Source organism: Malaclemys terrapin, chromosome 14, assembly GCF_027887155.1.
Source record: "Malaclemys terrapin pileata isolate rMalTer1 chromosome 14, rMalTer1.hap1, whole genome shotgun sequence".
Taxonomy (NCBI): Eukaryota; Metazoa; Chordata; order Testudines; family Emydidae; genus Malaclemys; species Malaclemys terrapin.
The window spans coordinates 9,332,691-9,356,793 of record NC_071518.1 but is presented as its reverse complement, the minus strand read 5'-3'; the positions used below and the strand labels follow the sequence as shown (position 1 = coordinate 9,356,793).

The following is a 24,103-nucleotide window of genomic DNA, read 5'->3' as shown; positions in this document are numbered from 1 at the left end:
GTTAAAAATGGTTCATAGATGATTGCAATGATTATATGTATATGTTCTTATATCAGGTTTGTAGCAGTGATTAAATAAACTGCTGGCTTGTAAAGTCTCTGGTAACTTCCAAAAGATTGGAAGATCCTCAGTCCATAGATTAGGAAATGCTCCCTTTAGTTGTGAGTCCATAGTCCAGAGAATCAGAGCAGGAAAGAGTCAACATGGAGATGATTCAAGAGTCTTTTATACCATCTTCCAGGTGCTTGGAATTTCACTGTTCCAAAACAAAGCTCATAGTGGCAATATTAATGATATGAATGGTCATATTTCAATCATGCAGCATCACATGTTACCATCTTCTTGGTATCTTGCCCTCCTTTTCCCATGTGTCTGAATCTGAGGTCTCCCATCTTCATGGAGGAGGGTTCCTCCTAACTCCCTCATCATTAAATAACACCTCCCTGGCTCTTGTCCCTCCACCTTCAAGCAGGCTGTTTACTCCACACTATATAAAACCTTTTCTGAACCCCACCTACTTTCTAATTCTTTTTCTTCATCTGCAAGACCCTGAATGTGTCATCTGCTCCCAGGACCTACATATTTTCCAGCTTCCCTTAGAGCCCCCTCCATTCCAGTTTCCGTCCTCTCTACTCCATCCAATCTCACTTCTCCAAAATAGCTAATGATCTCTTCCTGCTTAAGCTTAAGGGCCTCCATCTTTATTCTTATCAAGTTCTCTGTTGTCTTTATTCCCCTCATCCACCCTGTTCTCCTAAAGACCTACGTTTTTAGACTCTATCTCCTGATCCTTCTTCTGCCTCACTGACCACTACGTCATTGTTACCTTTGGTGGAGTATCATCTTTCCTCTCCCTGCTGATGTCTCCTGGGTGACCATTATTCATATTCTCCTTTTCTCACTGTCCACTTATCTCCAAGAACAGTTGTTATGGCTTTGATTGCCATCTGTATGCTGATAGTTCTCAGAACCCCAGGTACTCTCTCTACCTCTCCCTCTCTGTCCAGGCTCACATCACTGCCGGTCTCCCCACGTAGCTCACTGTTTCCTTAAATTTAAACATGTCAAAAACAAAACTTCTCATCTTTCCTCCTAAACCATCTCTCCTCCTCATTTTGTTCATCTGCAGTGGCCACTCCCATTCACTCAGGCATGGAATGCTCACCTAATTTACATGCATATGTCCAGCCACTAACTTGCATATGCACATAGTTACATTAGTACATAGTTCCTTTCTGTGTTACTAATAGCACCTCAGATAATAATAAATGATATAACTGTACAACCCTTATATTTTTTGTGCTATTTATGATTTCTGTTTACTTTTTCCACTTCATTCAGGGTGGATAATGAAAATAGACCAATCAATTTCACTTTTGTCTACAGTCAATTTCATTTTCTGATTCTACCCAATGTGCATAAGAGAAATTAACACTGCAGATGAATGTATTCATCCAAATATGTAATTGTTTTTATTAAAATATTATCCCCCAAAAAATCAAAGAAAACATTTCTGTGGGATCAGTCCAATGGGACAACTCCTGTGCATAAGTGTTTGTGAGATCATATTTGCAAGTAACAGTTTAGGCATGTGCATATTCAAATCTGGGTTTTGTGTAGGCATTCCTATAGATGTACATGCTCACAGGTGTGTGCCTACCTAAAACTGACGCCCATGCCTTTTAATCTTAAAATGTCCCCTTAAATTGCATTTTCTTCTCCAGCTTGAATTGAAATTTCGAGGTTTAGTTTTGGGGTGTTTTCTTTGTATGTTGGTAACCAAACAAGCATCCTAACAGAGAGAGAGAGAGAGCACTGTACTTGGCTAATTGATTATTGTACTCCCAGCTAGGGGGGGGAACGTGCTTATTTGAAGACAAATGAAGGGCATGTTTACTAAGTTAGCAGTTCTGACCTTTTCAAAATTTCTAGCTTAAATATAATTGAAGTCGTGAGTAAATAAATCCGGCTTGTCTTGCAGATGTTGAACTCTCCTAAGTCCTTTTACATCTGCTGCCTGATATTAGTGGTAGAAACTGTTTTATCATACCCCATGCTGGGCTGTCTGGTAGACTCTAGGAACTGTTTTCTTTCCTCCAGCCATATGATTAAAATGCAGCTCCGATCAATAAATCCATATGCTTTCTGTCAATGGTAAGTGTTTGCCTAGAGGTCTTGTGCCCCAGAGGTATTTCTTTTCTTCTATTCTTCAGTGTCTATTGGGGAATTCACCAGTTCCAGTAAGTCTTGTTTACCTAGACTACCTGTTGAGATTGTTTTCAGACAACCTGCTGGACCTGTGGTGAGAAATATATATGTATGTTTAAAAGTATATGTATATGGCTAATGCAAAATGTAAGGCAGTGAGGCAACTGTCTTCCAATATTGGGATCAGACATAGCCACTAGAAAAATCTTTGCTTTTGGAAGATTAAACACTTAAGCATGCAGTCTAGATTCATTTGCTGTGGTAGTAGGAGGCAAGGCAGGATGGATTACAGAAACAGCTCACAGCTCTGGCTTTTTTCACATGGTTGTAGGACTGTCAGTGTTTTCTCTTTCCCTTTTCCCACATGTAGACTATATCAGTTGATCAATGGAACAATACACGAACAACTAACCAATTTTAAAAGCTCCTTCCCTATTCCTTTCTCCCCCTCCATCCCCCTGTCCCTTCCCCCCCACCAGTAACGGTTGTATGCTTAACAACACTTCTTCTAGTAATTAAGGGAAAATGCAATGATACCTCCAACTGGGCTTTTTAAGCAAACATGACCTCTACTATTGAAACGTTAATTTATCGTTTCCCATGGGAGATCAGTTTTGAAAAACAAAACACTGGATTTAAAAGGTGTTTGCTGCAGCCCAGCGTGGTTATATCTTAAATTCACATGCCATTATCATCTCTGTACAGTATAACAATATCCCAAAAGCAATGATCTAATTGTGCCATACTCAGAACACTTTGCATGTCTCTCATTTGGATTATCAGTGCATGGGAGACCAGGCTAAGATGACATGTTCCTCCCTGATCGTAGCAAAATTTGATATACGCTTCTATCCACAAATGCAGCTGTGAAAGAGCACCTTGTTTGTTACACTGAAGATTCACTTCAAATAACAGCAGTAATCTGCAATTGTTGGTGAGTACAAAAAAGACTAGGCTTTAGTCAGTAGAAATGAATCCAGTCAGCTGAATGTTGCACACCTGTATTATTTATTTGAGAACGGTGCAGTATTTTTTGTCAACAGACTTACACAGAGAGTTATAGGTTACATGGTCAAGATGTTATAAGATCCTTTTTGGACTCATTTGCAATAGGTCAAAAGACACCGAGTTTTCCCTTCTAATTGCCAAAAGGCCAAACTATAGATGGATACTCTCTTATTCCATGAATTTATTTTTTTTCTAAAATTCATAGCGTATGGGCTGCATTACAAATGTTAATGGTACTATTATAGGATCATAATTTAAAAATTGCAAAGGGCTGCAGCAGCATGTCATTCCCCCACTTTATTAAAACGAATGAACAGATGTACAATTTATTTCTGCTGAACTACCATCTAAATTCATAAGCTATTTCTCATGTGTCTAAAATCCTTGTTGGTTTCCCATTTTCTTTGCTTTAGAAAAAAAATTATGCTCTTGCATTTATCACTCTGGGGATATAAACGAGGAGTGTACTCTTCACTTCATTCACTTCAGACTAATATCCTTGACATAGTTTAAACCCCATCTCTTCAAGGCTATTCAGCAAAAGCCAGGCAACAGAACACCCAGGATCCAACTGGAAATCTCCCTGCCACCCATGTTCAAGGCTGAGAAGTTGAGTCATATGAGATTATGTTCTCTCTGACAGAATGAGGTGGTACACAACTGCATTTAAACTTTTGACACCTGTAATGACAGCAAAGGGTATACAATTAATAGCAAGTTTGTTTCCATAGAGGCCAATTTTGGGGAAACTCAGGAAGAGGCAAATGATGTACCATAATGTGGTGATGGCATAGATATTAATCTTTGTAACTAAATTTGCGATTAATAGGAGCATTTTTGATTGGCCTCAACAATTAATGATGCTTGTTATTTATATAGCACCAGATTGCACTGCCGTTGTAGGTGCTTCACTGAAGCAATAAACAAACAAAACAAGATGACGCACAGATTCAAGAACTAAAAAGCATAGTCATGAAGAGCATTAAACAAATCCATTGCCATGGGAAAAATTAGTATAAAAATTCCAGACCATTTACTATCAATATATCATCAGTCTTACTTGTTTGGCAAGGTTTGCAGGCAACATTTTGTACTTGTTCACAATGTGCCCCTGAGGTTCTGGCCGCATTTCCATTGCAAATCCTATTTCTAAGGGTTTATGTTGCAAGAGAGCAGTAAAAATGTGCTACAGGCTGCAAGTTATAGCAGAGTTCTCGGCCTGTGAACATTTTTTTTTAATTTTATAAAAATCATTTTGGCAAGGCCAAAGGAGTACAGAATGTGAAACAATCTGCTTTGTTCACTTTGTAACTGTTCTGTAATTTAAACACAGCTTTGCAGGAGAGGTTAGGAACATCACCTAGTTGTTTTTGTTGTTTTTAAAGGAACACATCAAAATGAGCACAATTTCCTTGAGAAAATGAATTTTACACATGTGCAATAATCACTTTCCATCTAGAATTCCCTTTCAGTTGATTGGTAGTCTGTGGATAATGGAGACAGTGCGGCAATCTGTCCCATAAGATAAGCCTTGATCCATCTGTTTAAACATAAGCCCATTAAAGTCAGTGGGGCTAAGCATGTGCTAAAAGTGATGCACATGTGTAAGTGCTTTGCTGAAAAAAAAAAAAAAAACCCAGCCATGCAATATATGAAATTCTGGACACTCCGTTAAATGGCCAAGTCTCTCTTTATGTGTTCTATTTAGAGTTCTGGTCTACAAGAGAAGATAAATCATCTACTCCTTGTATTTTGAAATATTAATTCATCCAGAGTGAGTGTATAAATGCACCCAGACACCATAGTGGTGGGTGTCTTGTATGTATGAGATAAACAAATAGAGGTATTCAGAACTTCATAAATCTTAGCAACAAAGGGATAAAAATAACCTATTTCTTGGCTAGAACATAGGGACTATAACTGTGGCTGAATTATGTGTCAGAGACACAAGCTACTTCTTCCCCCCCCACCTCATTGCAGTGGCCCCTCATAGTCTGTCCCAGCATGATTGTTTGAATATCTCACGCCCACTCCCTTTCAATCCATGCTTGACATGTTTTTTGCCCTTTGCATTGTCATGGCAGTAAAGTATACTTTCAGCTAAGAAAGGAAATGTTGAAAATATAACTTTCTTATATGTCATCTTTCTTCTGCAGCTGGAAAAGCAAATGTGCTTTTTGCAGTCGATCCCTATTTCTATAATGGACAGAACCAAAACCCCAGGTCAGAACACTGCTGAACTGGGGGCGGGGAGGAGGACCTGAAACCTGGATCCACATTTTGTGGTTCAGTTCTATTTATTTATTCATTGGCATGGAGCCTTTTTCTTTCTCAGAGTTCAAGCTACAAGCTTAATTAAAGACAATACACCGATGATCATTCATAAAGTCGAACCTTGTGAACGATGCTATACAATTGTGAAAAGGTTTATTATTATGGGGTCCTATTCTAGTTTGTATATGTTCTTATATTGTGGGTACCATTGCCACAATACCGGAGTGCCTTGCAGTTGTACATTGTGACATAACTAACATCTATCAAGTATGGTTTTTCTTTCTCTCATCTCTCCTGGAGGAGAATTGTATGTGCAGTAGCTTTCTGTTTTTGTAGGGTTTTTGTTGGTCTTGTGTTTTTTTCTTCTGTAGATAAGACTCAGTGTTTAATGATATTATGTATAGGCGGTTTTCTTGGTTTTCGTTCTATAAACAGGCTGAGGGAATTTCATGTTCATGAAAGCGTGAGACTGTTAGCACTGGCTAGTGACCTACATAGCATAGGCAGGCACTCGGCAGCCTTGGCAGTGTTCTTCACATATTGCTTCTAATGCACCTAACTCCTGACCTGCAGTTACCCTGCAGTTCCTGTTCTGGACTTCTCTTGAGCTGAGAGAATCTGACATCTGTGTCAACTTTTGTACTGAGGGAAGATACCCACAGGCGTCTAGGTTGAGACCCATCAAACAAATAGTCACTTCAGGGTGACCTTCATTAGAAGAATATTTTACACATATATAGATAGCACTTTTCATCCCAATGGACCCCAAAGCAGTGTACAGATTGTGTGCCAGATTAATTTCCATTGACGTAAGGTAGTGTAAATTACAACTCTGCAACTGGAGGAAGAGAGGAATTTATTTCCAAGGAGGGGGACAATGATTCCACTGCCCGCCAACCTTTGGGGTTCCACCAAGGGCGGTAGTTTTAATTTCCATAGGAGTCTTGCTAGTAGAGGCTTCTAAGGACATTCCCTATTGAGAACATCTCCAAGTTGTCCTGGCCACAACAGATCCCCAACCAGCAGTACCCTTTTCAGGGCAGTACTGAAACGGTTAGGCCCTCTTAGCAGACAGAGGACATTACAGATACACCGAGCATCCCAAATGGTGCGATTTTACATGTCAGGGTCCCTGTACCTTGATTCATGGGGGAAGAAGCCAGCATCAGTTGGGGAAAATTAGGTCCTACATCTTTCTTGCTATCTGTGATATCTATTTATTATAGATACTCATCTCTCACGACTAAAATTCAGTCCATCTCAGGGGTGGCAGTAACAGGTTGGTGTAATGGCAGAAGCAATACTCTCCAACAGCTAAGGAACAAGAAATGGAGAATACCTGATGCATTGACGGATGTGAATTTTGTCTAGTCAAAATGGAAAATTATCCAGATAGAATTGAGCAAAACTGCTTCCTATTCTTATAAGAAGTGCCATGGAACCCTTGTGGACCAGAAGTAGTCAGGGGATGCGTTCTACATTTCATCCCAAACATAGAACTTGCTGCAACATGGCACTCCCAATCACTTTGCTGTAGAGCTGAGTGATGAACTTGATTTTTCAGATCTCTGACAATTCTGAAAAATCAAAAAACAACAACAACAACAAATCAAACAAAAGTGTGGATGAAATAATCATTGGGCATGAGCCATTGAGTGAGAATAACCCTCTAGCCTGGTGTTTAGGGCATTCACCTGTTGGAAGGGAGACCTGGGCTCCAGTCGCTAGTCCGATGGACACTTACTTATTCGTACAAAGAGGAGACTGAGGGAGGCCCATCCCCCACTAGTCTGGTTGTTAGGACACTCACCTGGGAGGTGGAGACATGTGTTCAGGGTCCTGATCCAGGGTGGGGATTTGAACTTGGGTCTTCTGCATCCTAGGTAAGTATCGTAACCACTAGAATATTGGGTAAAAGGTCACTGACTGGTTTTGTGAATGATACCTGAATCTATTCCCAAAAATGGACATGTCAAAATGTTTTAGACATTTCCCAGTGATTTTTTCCTTTTGACCAAAATAATTCTCCAATATCAATACAGATTAGCTAAATATTTTGGCTGGCCCAAATCTGTATTTCTCTGTGAAAAAAAAGTTGGGATAAAAGATGTTCACTTAGCACTACAATACCGGAGCAGTTAGTAAACTACCCAAGCCCACCTCTGAACATGAACTAAACTGCCAAGATTTCTGAAACCTGCTGCCATGGAATAGCATGTGTCCCTAGGTTATTGGTCAAACTCCCTTTGCTTGAGAGACATCTAAAATTAGACTCAACAAACAATGAAACACACTCACATACAATGTCCAGCAGGGTTCTTTCCAAGCCCATTCTAGAATGTGCTAGCAGAAAAAACACAACCTTAATAGCAATTGCTTTTTTGTCTCTCAGTGAGACAGTTCCTTCTCCTCCCCACACAGAAGCTCCTGGTTTTATGAGAGAAAATATCATGAGTAATTGAAGCTGAAAACCCCACTAGAATATCAAATTAGAAATTAAGCTAAAATGCTCATCAGACAAAGCATAGGAATTCAGAAAAAAAATTCCTAATGCAGTGGTAGAAATACATTTCTCTAACTGCTTCACTAAGTAAATTGATTGAATTAAATGTGCTCTGTGGTGCTAGCTAACCTTTGACCCCTGGTTACTTAGAATAATCAGGAGGCTAATTATCTTGGCACGAGCTAAGCTCCAAATGATCAGCAACACTGTAGGGTTCAGAGAACCTACACCAGCATTAATCAGGATGTCATCAAGGTTTGATTATAAATCCTAAAGATCACAAGACTGATAAAACACTGCTTAATTTGCTGAAAATTATATATCTATGTATTAACCACCAAGCCGAACACCTGAAAATTATTGCTTTCTTAGGAAGAGTTGGAGTCAGGTGTCTGTGCTTTCAAACATCCCACTGTTCAGTAATAAATGTACCGATCAGCATCAGCACAAAAGCCGCATTATCCAGATTAAAAAAGATTTTGTTCTAACGTCAAATAGATTTTGATTTTCCTATTGGGGTTTGTAGCTCCATTGAAATCATTCCTCATGTTTCACCTCTCTCGTTATGAGCTTATTCGGAGGCAAGAACTGGCATCGTTTTCTGCCTACCTGCTAATGCAGCAGTATTCTCACTTTCAAAGGGAGAAAGAACTGCTGGCTGCAGCGTGTCATATAGCTACATACAGAAATTAAGTGATGTTTATTGTGCCTTAACATTATTTGCCATAGAACTGGCAGGCTCCGTTGGAAGTGCTTCATATGGATCTGTGCCTTAGGATACAAAATATTTATTAATGGGGTTACTTGCATGGTTTTGCTTGGGAAAGGTTCAGAATGTACTTACCTGTGGGGATGTGTTTGTTATTAATAGTTTGCATAAATACTAAGAATGAAGAGAGATTTACAGATGAAGAAAGGGAAGAACCATTCAAAAGGAGGACTAGCATAACTGTTTAGTAAGCAAGTTTTCTTCATACAAGTCCTGATCCAGTGTCATAGAATTTAAGGCCAGAAATGACCACCAGATTGTCTAGCTTAACCTCCTGTGTATCACAGGCCACCGACACCACCCGCACGCTAAACCCAAAACTAGACCTAATGTACATTGAGGCCTGTGAACAGAGGACACACCCACACCCACCACCCTCATTGATGCAAATAGGTTTTGGCTAGGCCTCAGGGTCCTTCTAATGCTTGTCACCCTGACCTACAAGTATAACATCCCCTTTTATTCTCAACAATGTGTAGATATTGGCTATCGTATTAAACTGAGAGAGATAAGGAGCCTCGTCAGTGCTTTGGAACTTAGGTCTACAAGTATCTGTAGTATGGTGGATAGTTTTAGATAGATTTTGACATGAAATTATGTAAGACATTATGTCATTCTGGATATATGCTCTTTGTTCATATTTATTTATAAGCACTCAAGTGATTATTTCTCCATCCACATCAAAACGTGTGCAGGATAAGTGATGGAAAAAGGAATGATTGTGTTCTATTAGGCTGTGTGCCTTCTGAACGCACTGTTAAGAAAATGTAAATTACAGGCAAGAAGATGAAAGTGCATTGAATGCTCCCTCTACAGACATTGCAAAGAAGAAACAGTACCACAAAAGTCACTCTGAAAGCAGATGTTTAGTTTTCCTTTTTCACTATATACTTTTCTTTCAAGTACAGATGAAATGAGCATCTAAGAAAGGAGCTGGACAACGGGGTATGGAGAATATAGGTTCCCTTAAAACAGAAAAGAGAGACTCCATTTAGCATATCTTTACTTTCTTCCTGACCTACCCCTCTTTTACTCAACCTCAGATAGTACATCCATTCACTCCATGCTTCAGTCACTCCCCATCACAGCACTTCCCAGTTGACATTTAATTCACACACACTTTCACCTTGTGTATGCACCATCTGCAAGAGAACTCCTTGCAAACTCTGCTTTGAACACTGCCTTCACAATGCCATACAAGAAGGCTCGCATCATTCTGAAGTCACAAGGTCGGTGAGATTCCATTACATCTATTATTGCTTCTCCTTTTTGACCTTGGGAAGGGAGTCTTTTTGTGCTGATAGAGTTGCAAACCCATAATCCAACTGTCCCTATTAGTGTAATGATAGCGCTGCGTTCTTCAGAATGTTGGCAATGTGATAAAAAGTACCTGCCCATGAGAGGAAAAGAATAGAAAAAGAAAAAAATAACTAATCATGAAAGTTCTCCTACTGTAATCCTTAAATGATTCTCCTTATATTACGGCACTTTGATATACCACTGCAATTTCCATTCAGTGAATGCTGCACAAACAGGAGATATGACAGATAGTTTGATGGAAACTCATGTACTTCCTCTCTGAGATTCTGCATATGATAGACTTTATTCATCAGCTTGAGAAAAGAGAGTCTTCGGCTTGCTTGGAAGAGTTGTTATGTGCAGACAGTGTGAAATACTGTACCTCTGGCCAGAATTTCCCTCCCTTTTACCTCCCATTTCCCCTAGAAAATGGATACTGGCTAGAAGTTTGTTTCAAAATTCAAACAAATTTTGTATTATTGCACATAAAGCTACCTCCTTCCATCTGTTCCTCCTGGCACATTATGAAACTTTCCATAGTTCTTAACTGACTCCAAAAAGCAGTTTTCAGACTGGGCCAACTTCATACATATCTCTGCTGGAGGGGCTTGTAAATCTAGGGCATCTCACCCACGAGCTGGCACACTCTGAAATGCCAGAAGTTTGGGGAATTGATTACGTTTCATTGCTAAAATATTCTAGAGATACAAGATGTTCTGATGCATGTATGGTGCTCGCCAAGGACCACAGGAAGAGGTTTAACCACTGTTGAAACATCTGCTGTTGGCAGCACGGATTGTGATCAGCTGCAAGTTGGCACTGTGAATAACCATCTTCACGGGGAAATTGGTTCTTTAACAGTTCAGAGGTACTGTCAGTGCAAAAAGCGACACGATATTAGATAGGATGCTTAGGTTTCTTATCTTACTATTCAGTTTCTTTTTCTCATCTATCCCAAGGATTCTGCCTTGGAGAAGGTCTCACAATTGGATGTTTTTCAAAATATGCACTAGTTCAACCATAAATGGTGTGGCTCAATGCTGGTGGAGTTCTAAAGGCCAGGAGGTCAGACTAGATTATCCTAATTGTCTCTTCTGGCCTCAGAGTTTAAGAATAATTTGACCCAATGTATATGGCCTAGACAGATATTTCTCAATACTTAGCATAATAGATATGAATATTTTTCCTGTTTGATTTCTAGGAATGGAGTCACATAGGAGAATCAGACCAAGAATGCCCTGTACTTTATTTTTGTTGTCAATGTGTTAGCAGCAAGTACATGTACTATGTGACTGTGTTTGGGACTCCACAGTGAAGAGTTAAAGAAAATAGCAGCAAATTATCCTTTCATCAAGTAATAATTTCCTTTTCAGTTCTGAATGATCATCAGCTTGAAGTTCTTTATCAGCCATGTTGAAATTATTACATCTCCTATGTTTGGAAGCGTGCATTTCTTGACATTTTATTTTCTATTCAAATCTGTACTCAGCCCTAATACATTTTAAGTCTAGCAACATACTTATTAATATATTCAGAAGTACAATACTTACCATTCACAGCTCAAATCAAATAGGGGTGGCGAGCTGATTTATGGTTTTAAAAAGCAACAGATGCAATTTAATCCATTCAGAAATTATGAGTTCACAGAACATTAACTACTGACTGTGGCAGTAGTTATACACATGACCTTTATTACACTAGAATTTTAGCTGGCAAAGTTTGCTCCCTGGTCACATTCAGAAATATTCTTTTGTTTGTTCTTTCTTTCATTGATTTGTTATTATATGTATTGGTATGTATATAAAAACAGCCATTAGATGTTCCTTTTACAAACTCTGGGCACTCCTTCCAAAACATAATCTTCACAACAACAAAAAATTGCATTACATCACCTAAGTCCACAGCAAATGCCCGCACTGCCCACTTTCCACATAATCAATAAAATCAGCATGGATGCATTTCCTTTACCATAGCCAGGAGGAGATCATCGACCAAGGACACATTCTCTCTTAATCCCCTAAATCTCCAGTCCTTCCATTAAATCGACCTTCCTCTGCTACAATTTGCAGACTACAATCTTAGCCTCCTTTTTCTTTTAAATCATCATTCAAATATGTGGTACCAGCAATATTAAAATGCCTCAGACTTTCTCCATAAAGGGGAACAAATTCTGCACTGCAATTCCTACTGCCGTCAATAGGAATTGTAACCATTTAATAGCACACACACACAAAAAAAAGTACAAATGCATTCAAAGTGATGATGGTCAATTTCATATCTTCAAGAAGATCTTTCCTAATGTACAATTCAGTTATTTTCTATGATCACTTCCATCCCCCTTGAGAATATTCTGTATTAAGAAGAAAATAAGGAAGCAGCTAGAAGAAATATCATCAGTTTATAAGAAATAAAGTACCCAATAGCCTGAACTATTACAGTAAAACAGTGAAAATTACTGAAGGCTACTGAAGTGATTTACATTTTGCACTCTGCTCTTTAACAGGATATTGCATCTAGCTTACGTCGTCAAATCCTGGTTGTGTTATAATAATAGCCTACATTTTCATAGCACCTCTCATCTAAATGGTTCCCGACGTGCTTCATATATTAATGTACAAATTCTGCAAGGAGAACTTTAAATACACTATGGTAATACAGCTACGTCTAGAGTGAAGAACAGCAACTGTCTGTGTGAGCACAATCAAGGCTACACACCACTTAAAAAGAACAGGAGTACTTGTGGCACCTTAGAGACTAACAAATTTATTAGAGCATAAGCTTTCGTGGGCTACAGTCCACTTCTTTGGATGCATATAGAGTGGAACATATATTGAGGAGACATATATACACACATACAGAGAGCATGAACAGGTGGGAGTTGTCTTACCAACTCTGAGAGGCCAATTAAGTAAGAGAAAAAAAAAACAGACTCCAACGAGAGACTGCTGAGCTGGAATTGATATGCAAACTAGATACAATCAACTCAGGATTGAATATGACTGGGAATGGCTGAGCCATTACAAACATTGAATCTATCTCCCTTGTAAGTATTCTCACACTTATCAAACTGTCTGTACTGGGCTATCTTGATTATCACTTCAAAAGTTTTTTTCTCTTACTTAATTGGCCTCTCAGAGTTGGTAAGACAACTCCCACCTGTTCATGCTGTCTCTGTGTGTGTGTATATATATCTCCTCAATATACGTTCCACTCTATATGCATCCGAAGAAGTGGGCTGTAGCCCATGAAAGCTTATGCTCTAATACATTTGTTAGTCTCTAAGGTGCCACAAGTACTCCTGTTCTTTTTGCGGATACAGACTAACACGGCTGCTACTCTGAAACACCACTTAAAGACAGTAAATGTCATTAAAAAAAAACACAGGAGAGAGTTCTGAGGGGAGAATATAATTTTCCAAGATGCAATTTGGCAACGTCACAGGGTTAACAACAGCCTTATTCATATGAAAAGTTCAGTAAATCTTTAATGGTCATAGTGGGTCATGTCCTCTGTTTTACATTGAACACTGTGCCCCCTAACACCACGCCAGGTCATTTGATCACTACTGGACTCAGCAGGGAAAGTGATCAAATGGATCACCGACATCACTTTGTGAAGCACCCATATGTTAATTGAACATTTCTATCCAGGCCCTAATCTGGCAAGCTTGGGATGTCTGATGGGATCATAATGCCAGGTGTTTTGGATTATCATTGGCCAGAAAGTCTGGCTTGTCTCTCCAAGTGAATTCCACTATAAATGTCAGCAATGGACATTCATGAGATTCTCTCTGCTTTGACAGAGCAAACCTGTGTGATCACACCAACGATCCATGTGTCCTGGGAAGTATTTTAAGCATAATGCCATAGAAAACCTGCTAGCGTCTTACCAAACAAATGCATAAATACTATATATGCACATCGCACAGCTACCGCTGAATAGCAACACAAAAAGATAAAATATACAAAAAATATAAAATATGGTACTCTAATAAACGTAATTTGCAAAAACCTGCGTATCTAGAACTCATGGTTTAAATACAAGGGATTGTGGGAAAGAATAGATGTGAGGTGGTTCTAAAGGGTGGTGGTGGGGAATATAGCGGATTGATCTCCCTCTAGGAGCTTTCTCTACATCCTCTTATGGAGCTGTGTGTATTAATATATCTCATCATCTTTCATCATTCATGAGATCTAGACAGGAAAACAAATACCATGACGATAACCCACACAACACCTTCAACTGGAATGGTGCTCTGATTAATGAAAACTGACTTGCAGTTTTAATGTGGTTGTTCTTGAGTGGGGCCGACAGTGTGTGGAATCCTAATGAGCCTTAACATACAGATCATCAATTCAAGCACGTTTTTCTCACATTGCATTTGCTGTTCATTGCAGCTCTTTACTTCGGGCTTGGTTGGTGTCCCAGTCTAAGGCAGAATTTGCTCAACGGCCTTACAAAGGGCATATCTTCATGCTCATACTCATTGCTGGATGCTAGTCACCCATGGTACCCCAGTGCATTTATTATTATGCACCATATGGACACATCATAAATAAAATCTCACCTATTACAGAAACTTTAAGTTACAGTTTTGGCCAAGAAGGCAATTTTCAGATCATTTAAGGTAGAGTGTGGAGTTTTGATCAAGGGCTAGTGTTTAAATTTGCTGATGTTGCAGTCCCATTAGCTGATCTCTTAAGATTTCAGCTCCAAATGGTGAAACTCCCCTAAGATCTGTTGTTCCTCTGATATTTTTCCCATCTTGAACTGCACCGAATCAGTAAAATTAGGCCCTTTCCCCTTTGGAACCAAAACTTTAAATTGTATTGTTTCATTATCCTTTATAATAATTTAGAACTGCCTTCCCAGTTCCAGCGCAAGGGGGTTAGATTTGAATGTTTGGTTTGAGCCCATCTCTAAGAAATAAGGCATATAACGCTTTTGAATGAGTTAAACTTTCAGAACCAAATCCTCAGCTGTAATAAATGAGCCTAGATCGCTCCATTGACTTCCTATGGCAACTTACATCAGCTAAGCATCTGTCTCAAGGTGTTCGATTTATAGATGTTTTTTTTTTAATGTGGGTGCTGATGGCAGCAGTTTAAATAAAGTTCTGAACTCATCAATTTTGTTCTTAATTTATAGTGGTGCTTTGGGGATATGCGGATATTTAAAATGAGTAAAATCAATTAACTCACGATCTAATTATATGTGTTAGCCACTGTGGGGGGGTTTAGAGCACGGCGGTAGCTTTTCCCTATTCAGCACCCTGTCGTAAGAGTGTAAATCTTGCATTTTGAGAGATGATGAACTTATCACTCTCTTTCCCCATTTTCAAAGCTAGCTTGAGTTCTGAGTTTATTTTTTTTTTAACCCTTCTTTTTTTGCTTTTGGTTTTTAAGGGGGAGCCATTGTTACTACAACATGTTTTTCTAGTTACTGGGGAGTCTGTTCTGTGTATAAAAGGGCCCTCCAGACTAGAATGACACCAGAGGTTGTCCTCCATATAACATATACTGTATTTTTTGTCCATAGTAAGAATTTCTCTCTCTCTCTCTCTGCTCCTTCTTTCACACTTTCATATGAGAGATAAGAGTTTTCACATTATCCATGTACTAACTTGCAGAGCCAATGTGATCATTTATCATGCACATTTGATCACTTTGCTTCCTAATCCATCTCCCCTGGATTTATTCAAAGAGTATGTCTTCACTACCGGCCGGATCGGCGGGCAGTGATCAATCCAGCAGGGATCGATTTATGATGTCTAGTCTAGATGCCATAATTCGATCCCCGAGCGCTCTCCTGTTGACTCCTGTACTCCAGCTCGGCGAGAGGTGCAAGCAGAGTTGACGGGGGAGCGGCAGCAGTTGATTCACTGTAGTGAAGACACCGTGGTAAGTAGATCTAAGTATGTCGACTTCAGCTACATTATTCACGTAGCTGAAGTTGCATAACTTAGATCGATCCCCCCCTTCCCCCAGTGTAGACCAGGCCTAAGAGCTCTTTTACATGGGGAAAAACCCACAGTAGCTGATGGGCACTAGCTGATGCATGTAGCTACTCCGCACTAACACCCCATGTGAATACTCTTACTGCGCACTAAGAGTACCTTTGAGCACATTAGCTTAGTGCACTTTGGAAGTGTGCTAAACTAATTTGCCTAGAGGAACATTTTAGTGCACAGTCAGTGTCCTAACAGGGAGTGAGTCTGGAGCAGCTAAAGTGCTTTAAATTCACACCCTAGCTTACTGTGTCTTAACTTCCCCATGTAGACAAGCCCTAACATTCCAAACTCTAAGGAGCTTCAAATAGTCACTTGCTTTGATGGTCATCTGAAGTGCTTGTAAACTGCAGGACACCTAGGTTGACGTAACTTGAAGGTTGGAGTTATCAGGTTTACATTGTTGTCTTTCCCAGAGGAGTTTCAGTTACTTGACCGGCTGGTATCATAAGCTCTGAAGGTTTCTGGCCACACCAGGTCTAAGTGCCCTTTTCTGAATTGCTAACTCACTGTCTTTGGAGCCACTGGGAGTTCTGCCTGAAAAAGGAGTAGACAAGACTGCCGAGTACATAAGAGAACCATTCTCAGTTAAGATATTGTTAAATCAAATGTCCTTAAACTGACTTTTGTGTTCTGTGAACTGGCTGAAAAACCTAAGAATCTCCGCCAGCTTTTCCATCAGAGTCCAGCATCATAACTGGGGTGTTCTTCTTTATTTACCTTAAGGGCTAGATCTTCAAAAGGACTCAGCTCCGAATTAGGCACCTAATGAAACGTGACCATGTTTTCAAATTGCTCAGCACCCGGCAGCTCTTGGTATTCTTAATGGGAGCTGCAGGGGAGTACTGAGTGCATATGAAAAATCTGTCCACTTGATTGAAGGGTGGCATTTTCAAAAACACCTATGTGAATTAGGAGCATGAGTCCCAATCCCTCCTTTGGGCCTTGACCCTGCCTTTGTTGTTGTCAATGGCAAAGCTCCCATTGATTTTAATGGTGCAGGATCATGCCTAGGGGCTTAAATAGGAGCTGAGCTCTCTTGAAATTTGGCCCCCTATTTAGATGTCTAAATGGGAGGTGTTGGGTCCTGAACATCTTTGAACATCTGGTCTTTGCAGTGCATGTCTAGTAATTGTACAGAGCCAAGACTGAGAAAAAGCTTAAAATATGGAATCTGCTGATCTTTTTTTTTTTTAAGTAAAAAATGTCAATAATAGTAAATGCTCATCTTGCTACTGAGTTGTGGCTGCAGTGGGGCTGGAAGAAGTGGAAGCACCTTGAGAGTGGGAGCGGGGACATGAAAACTAAACTAGGAACAACTAGGGCCATGTGCCACATGCATCCTCTTCTTCTCCCCCGCCCCCCACCTTACCTTCAATATGTGTATGGGGCGGTTGCTTCTTTCCCTTTCCCTTCTCCCCACCCTCTATACTGCAGGACTCAAGGAAGGGAAAAGCTATTGTATGCTGGCACTGGAGACTCTCCTGCTCACTGCTGCTGCCATTGGTCAGTGGTGGATGATAATAGGAGGGGGAAACTGAAGGGGAAGGAAGGTGGCTGCTGTTCGCTGCCTAGGCAAGTAGCTATTTTTGGCTTCCCAGTACAGTGGCCATGGGCACCGCCATCCATGGTGAGGGCGTCTGCACCAATGTCTTGCACACCTTAGAGCACCCTCATGTTATCTGTGCTATCTCCAGCATGAAGGAAGGAAGTGGGCTGGGATGCTGGTTTTCAGGCAGGGTGCCCTGACAAGCCTGAGTGTGTAATGGGCCCATGGTGTTGACACCCACCCTCAGGTTTATAGTCTGGTGCCAGTTGAGACCTACCTCTAAGAAATCATGAGGCAGTGTGATATTGGGTTAGAAAATGGTCTGGGTTTAGGTCCCTGTGACCCAATGGACTGCCTGGGCATTGATCCGGAGTACAACTATGCATGGTGAGAGGGTATGCCTCCATGTCTTGCATAGCCTATTGCTGGCTTCATCTTATCTCTGGCGTGGAGGAGGGAGGCTGGGCAGGACTCTTGTTTCCAGTCAGGATCCCTGGGTAGGCCTGAGGGTGTAGAGGGGGCATGGCCGTCGCACTCACCCTCATGTTTGCTGCCCCTGGGGCCATTGGTGTGCTTGTTGAGGTCTGTACTGGAACAACTCCACTGGGCAGTGTGAGGTTGTGGCTACCCAGTTTGTTAATAGTTGTAAATAAAGTTCAGACCTCCACATTTAACCATACTGTAGGGTATGTTTCTCATTGTTCCTGGGTCAACATCCGATAAACTTTGCAGGGCTGCAGAACTTAAACTGTTAACAGACTGGAGAGGGCTCACTACTGAATTTGCTAATTCAACAAATCAGTCATGGGACTGAACTTGGAAAGCTGATTTTAACAGAAGTTACAGGTGCTTAGCACCTCTGAGATTCAGGCCCTAAATGCTACAAGAAATGGTGGATTCATTCAAAACATGAGACCCGAACAAGTGTGCTTTATAAGTTACAGCACTTTTCTATGTGGCGTGGAGCAGCTTCTTGGTAACCATTGCTCCATTATATCTGAGGTTCTTAAAAATATTGTATTTTCTTTTGATCCATTTGAAGTCAAGTTAACATATTGTTAAAATATTATTTCAGGTTAATTAAGCTGTAAATGAGCTTAATGATCTGCCTGAACCGAAGCTCAATAACAAGCTATGTATTAACTCCCAAAATCAAAAGAACCTTTAAATTTCTTGCCAACTGTATTGAAGACGATAGAAACAGACAATCAATAATGTTGCCCTTCTTAGAAAATCAAGTCTGAAGCTGAAGAGCTTGAAATAAATGAATTTTAATGCATGCACTCAGATTCTCCAGATAAATTCAAAAAGGGCTTGAGAACCTAAGTCAAGTCTGTTGGAAAAAAATGAAAAAGAAGACACTGAAGACAGAAAAAGACATAGTTGCCTCCCCTATATTTTAGTATTGGGGATCAAATTGTACCTACAAGTAACCAGATTGCAAAGTCTATATTGTAATAAGATTATAGTTTAGATCTTCTGTCTTGGGTAATATTTGGAAATCCCTGTAACCTCTCAAAGTGTTCTGTTATTATGGGGGGGTGAGGTTGATAAGATAGAGCAAAGGACTCCTCATCACTACTCCTTGGGCAAAAGTATTGACCCTGCTAGAGTGGCATAATGGATGAAATTTGTCCCTGGGAATAAAAAACAGTATTGCCACTGACAAAGCAGCCACAGGCAAACCAGTTAGGGCAGGAGTCGGCAACATTTGGCACGCGGCTCGCCAGGGTAAGCACCCTAGCGGGCCGGGCCAGTTTATTTACCTGCTGACGCAGCAGGTTCGGCCGATCGCGGTCCCCACTGGCCACAGTTCGCCGTCCCGGGCCAATGGGGGCGGCGGGAAGCCGTGGCCAGCACATCCCTCGGCCCGCACCGCTTCCCACCGCCCCCATTGGCCCGGGACGGCAAACCGCGGCGAGTGGGGGTCGCGATCGGCCGAACCTGCCACTTCAGCAGGTAAATAAACTGGCCCGGCCCGCCAGGGTGCTTACCCTGGCGAGCCGCATGCCAAATGTTGCCGACCCCTGAGTTAGGGGAATGGGGGCTACTAACATTAGTGAAGTTTCCAGGATGGGGCCATTGAGGGGCTAATCCTGAGAGATGCTGAGATCTCCCAGCTCCTGATGATCTAAATTTGAACTGCAGGTGATCTGTACTTCTCAAGATTGGGCCTTGAGTCTCTCTGAGCCTCAGTTTATCCATCCATAAAATGGATATATCAAAATTCTTCCCCACCACAAGATCATGGAGAGATGTATTCATTACATTAATTAATATAAAGTGCTTCAGCTGCCAGTGCTTTAGAAGTGAGAAATGTTATTGTGTCTGAAATTCATGTGCATCTGCAATGTTTACCTAATATACTCCTGCTAAGTGAGAATAGCGTTCATATACAGTTTGACTGGACCATAATCAAGTTGTAGATTACCCAGGTAAGATTTGGTTAATTGACCTGTAAAATGGCAGCAAACTTCCCATAATGACAGTTCTTCCCTCTGAAAAGATAGTTATGGGAACTACGTAGTAAAATGAACCACAATTATTCTATCCCAGAGAAACTCATCAGGGAAAAAGCAGGACAGGGACACAAGTCAAATATTTTATTTATTTATGACACTGTAATGAGCAGTTAAAAGAGGGGAACTTTGTAGAAAATCAAAAGGCAAACATCTTAAAAGAAGAATGAATCGTGTTCCATCCACCCTTTTGCTTTCTCAGTTCTGAATATTTCTTTTTCCAGTAGTTGTACACTTCCGCACCTCTGTGTGTTATCTGTAGGGCATTAACTGAAGTTACTAGATGATTTTCTTTTCTTCTCAGTCAAGTGCTTTCAAAGGATGTTTTCTATCACATTGTTACTTATCTACAATCTATCAAGAACAGAGGCAGTGCAGTAGTAATACAGTACCTTACTCTTCATGCTCTGGGAATGTATTATTTATGGACTATGAAATTCAGTTTCACTCAAGTATTACATCTTTCTCCTGATGTAAATAATTAATGCTGGCTTGAACAAAAAAACGTGTGTGTGGTCATTACTAGAAAATAGTAACTATTATTATTGTTAATAATACTAATACTAATAACAATTATTGTTTTAGTTCCACGCCACAGTAAAGGAAGGAGTCACGGGAGTGATGGTGAATTTATCTGTTGAAGACCGCGATGATCCAGCAACAGGTGCCTGGAGAGCTGTGTATACTGTTATCAATGGAAACCCAGGACAGAGTTTTGAAATCCATACCAATCCAAAGACGAATGAGGGAATGCTCTCTGTTGTCAAAGTAAGGACAATTTGCTTTTGTATAATTGATTATTACTGTGAGGTGCATTACACATGAAAAGGACCAAGTACTGAAATTAGCTAGTCGAAAGTATTTTGTTGGCTTGCAGTTCAGTTTAGGGAATACATTTCACTCCTTTTGTGTTACAATAACGCTGCTGGATCCTGCTTACTGGAAGCTAGTAACCCTGCTACTATGCTAGAGTACATGGTGTGGTTTTGTCGTGGGGCTATATATACACAGAGAATGAGACGGAGACAACACAGCTTGTCTGGTGCTGAACTTGGACCAGCCAGCAGGATGTAGCCAATGATGGTGATGGAGGCGCTGTCCCTTTGTGGCTAATTCTGTCACTTACAAGCTTGGGTGAATGTTATACATGCTCTTTGCATCTGGTACTCTGATTTCTTGACATGTCTTCCAGCCTTTAGACTACGAGATCTCAGCATTCCACACACTGCTGATCAAAGTAGAAAATGAAGACCCGCTGGTTCCAGACATAGCCTACGGCCGCAGTTCTACAGCAACAGTTCAAATCACTGTTCTGGATGTAAACGAAGGCCCTGTTTTCCACCCAGACCCAATGACAGTGACCAAACAAGAAAACATCCCCATAGGCAGTGTTGTGTTAACAGTAAGCGCCACAGATCCAGATATCTTGCAACACCAGACTATTGGGTGAGTGAAATATTCTTTACTCTAAGTCTACCAAAAAGTGAATACAAATGTCTGTTGTGCCTGTAGAGCTTGGCTGTTTGTACCACATTCAATTAAATTCATTTGGGATCTGGATTATAAGGAGTGAGGATTTTCTTTTTCATAATGAAGAGCTTCATTATCAGGAAGACAAAGAACTACATGAGGCAGGTGACAATAGTTTTCCATGTTATAAGTTACTGCAATAGAACAATTCAGTGCCACAAGCGGTGGAGTGAAATAGTTACGATACAGAGTTCTTAGAATGATTTGTAACCTGCTTCTAATTCCTCCCCCCCCTCCCCACCCCACCCCTGCCCAGGAGATCACAAGAAAACTGTTGTTGTTGTTTTTAATTTTAAACTAGTTTATGAGAATAATTTCTCTGTTTTTCAGATGGATGAACCAGGCTTATATTTATTTCTAACATCTTTAATGAAGTAATTATTATCCACCGAGATTCAAGGGCTATAGGGATAATAAATGCTCCTCAACTAAGCAATGGCATCTAATAATAAACTTAGTTCTGGATAAAGGCCAACTAAGAGAAATGCAAGGATCATAGACTCACAGAAATGGGGGGCTGGAAGGGAACTTGAGAGGTCATCTAGTCTAGCCCTCCGCACTGACACAGGACCAAATAAACCTAAACTACCCCAACGGGTGTTTGCCTAAACTGTTCTTGAAAATTTTCAGTGACAGGAATCCCACAACCTGCCAGGAAGCCTATCCCAAGACTCAACTATCTTTAAAGTTAGAAAGTTTTTCTCAATATCCAGTCTAAATCTCTCTTGCTGCAGATTAAGATCATGACTTCTTGTCTTACCTTTGGTGGACATGGAGAACAACTGGTCACCATCCTCTTTATAACAACCTTTAACTTTTCTCATAGGTTAGGTTTTCTAAACTTTTTATCAGTTTTGTTGCTTTCCTCTGGATTCTCTCCAATTTGTCCACATCTTGCCTAAAGTGTGGCACCCAGAATTGGACACAATACTCCATGTGAGACCTAAGCAGTGCTGAGTAGAATTGGACAACTACCGCCCTCGTCTTACATACAACACTTCTGTTAATACACCCCAGAATTAGATTAACCTTCTTTGCAACTGCATCACATTGTTGATTCATATTCAATTTGTGATTCTCTATAACCCCCAAGATCCTTTTCAGCAGTAATATCACCTATCCAGTTATTCTCCATTTTGTAGTTGTGCATTTGATTTTTCCTTCCTAAATGCAGTACTTTGCACTTGTATTGACTGAATTTCATTCATACCAATTGTCCAGTTTACCAAGGTCCATTTTCATTCTTATCCTATCATCCAAAGTGCTTGCAACTCCTCCCAGCTTGGCGTCATCCATAAATTTTGTAAGCACACTCTCCACTCAATTATCCAAGTCATTAATTAAAATATTAAATAGTACCAGACCCAGCACAGACACCCAAGGGAGCCCACAAGATTTGCTGTCCCAGTTTGACAGTGAACCAATCAACACTAATCTACAATTCCTTGGGTCCTCTGTGTTCCCTTTTTAAAAGATGGGTACTATATTTGCTCTTCTCCAGTCCTCTGGGACCTCACCTGTCCTCCATGGCTTCCTGAAGATAATTTCTAATGTTTGCAAGAATGTTTCAATTAGTTCCTTAATGCATCCCAGGGTGAATTTCGTCAGGCCCTGCCGACTTGAATACATCTGACTTATCTAAATACTCTTTAACTTGCTATTTCCCTATTTTGGCTTGCATTCCTTCCCTCTTGTTGTTAATATTAATTATGTTGAGCATCTGGTCACAATTAACTTTTTTAATGAAGACTGAAGCACAATAGGCCTTAGGCACCTCAGCCTTTACTTGTTATTAGCTCTTCTTCCCCCTAAGTAGTGGACCTACACTTTTCGTTGTCTTTTTCTTGCTCCTAGTGTATTTCTAGAACAAATTCTTATTGCTTTTTATGTCCCTTGTTAGATGTAACTCATTTTGTGTCTTGGCCTTTCTGATTTTTTCCCTACATGCTTGTGCTATTATTTTGTATTCATCTAAAGTAAATTGTCCGTATTTCCACTTTTTGTAAGATTTCTTTTTGATTTTCAAGTTATTCAAAAGCTCCTGATCGAGCAATATTCATTTCTTCCTATTCTTCCTGCCTTTCCTTCACATGAAGATCGTTTCCTGTTCTGCCTTCAATATTGTCTCTTTGCAAAACTGAACTCTTTTTTCCCCTTAGATATGCTTCGTTAGATATGGGACTTACCTACATGTTCTCTGAGTTTGTTCAAGTCTGCTTTTTTGAAGTCCATTTTCCTTATTATGCTGTTCTTACTTCTTCCTTTCCTCAAAATCGTGAAATCTATCATTTCATGATCACTTTCATTTAAACGGCCTTCCATGATCAGATTCACAGCCAGTATCCCTGTTTGTCAGAATCAAGTCTTAAAAGGCTGTCCTTGGTTACTTCCTCCATCTTCTGAAACAATAAGTTGTCCCCAATACTTTCCAAGAACT

General features: G+C 40.3%; 1 protein-coding gene across 1 annotated transcript in view; it reads left to right on the top strand.

Moving 5' to 3' along the window:
- CDH13 (cadherin 13) overlaps positions 1–24,103 on the top strand; it is a 759,507-nt gene that overhangs the window by 652,024 nt on the left and 83,380 nt on the right. Inside the window, exons 9-10 of the mRNA XM_054048572.1 lie at positions 20,722–20,904; positions 21,329–21,582. Coding sequence (XP_053904547.1) covers positions 20,722–20,904; positions 21,329–21,582 — 437 coding nt within the window. The remainder of the gene's footprint in view (positions 1–20,721; positions 20,905–21,328; positions 21,583–24,103) is intronic.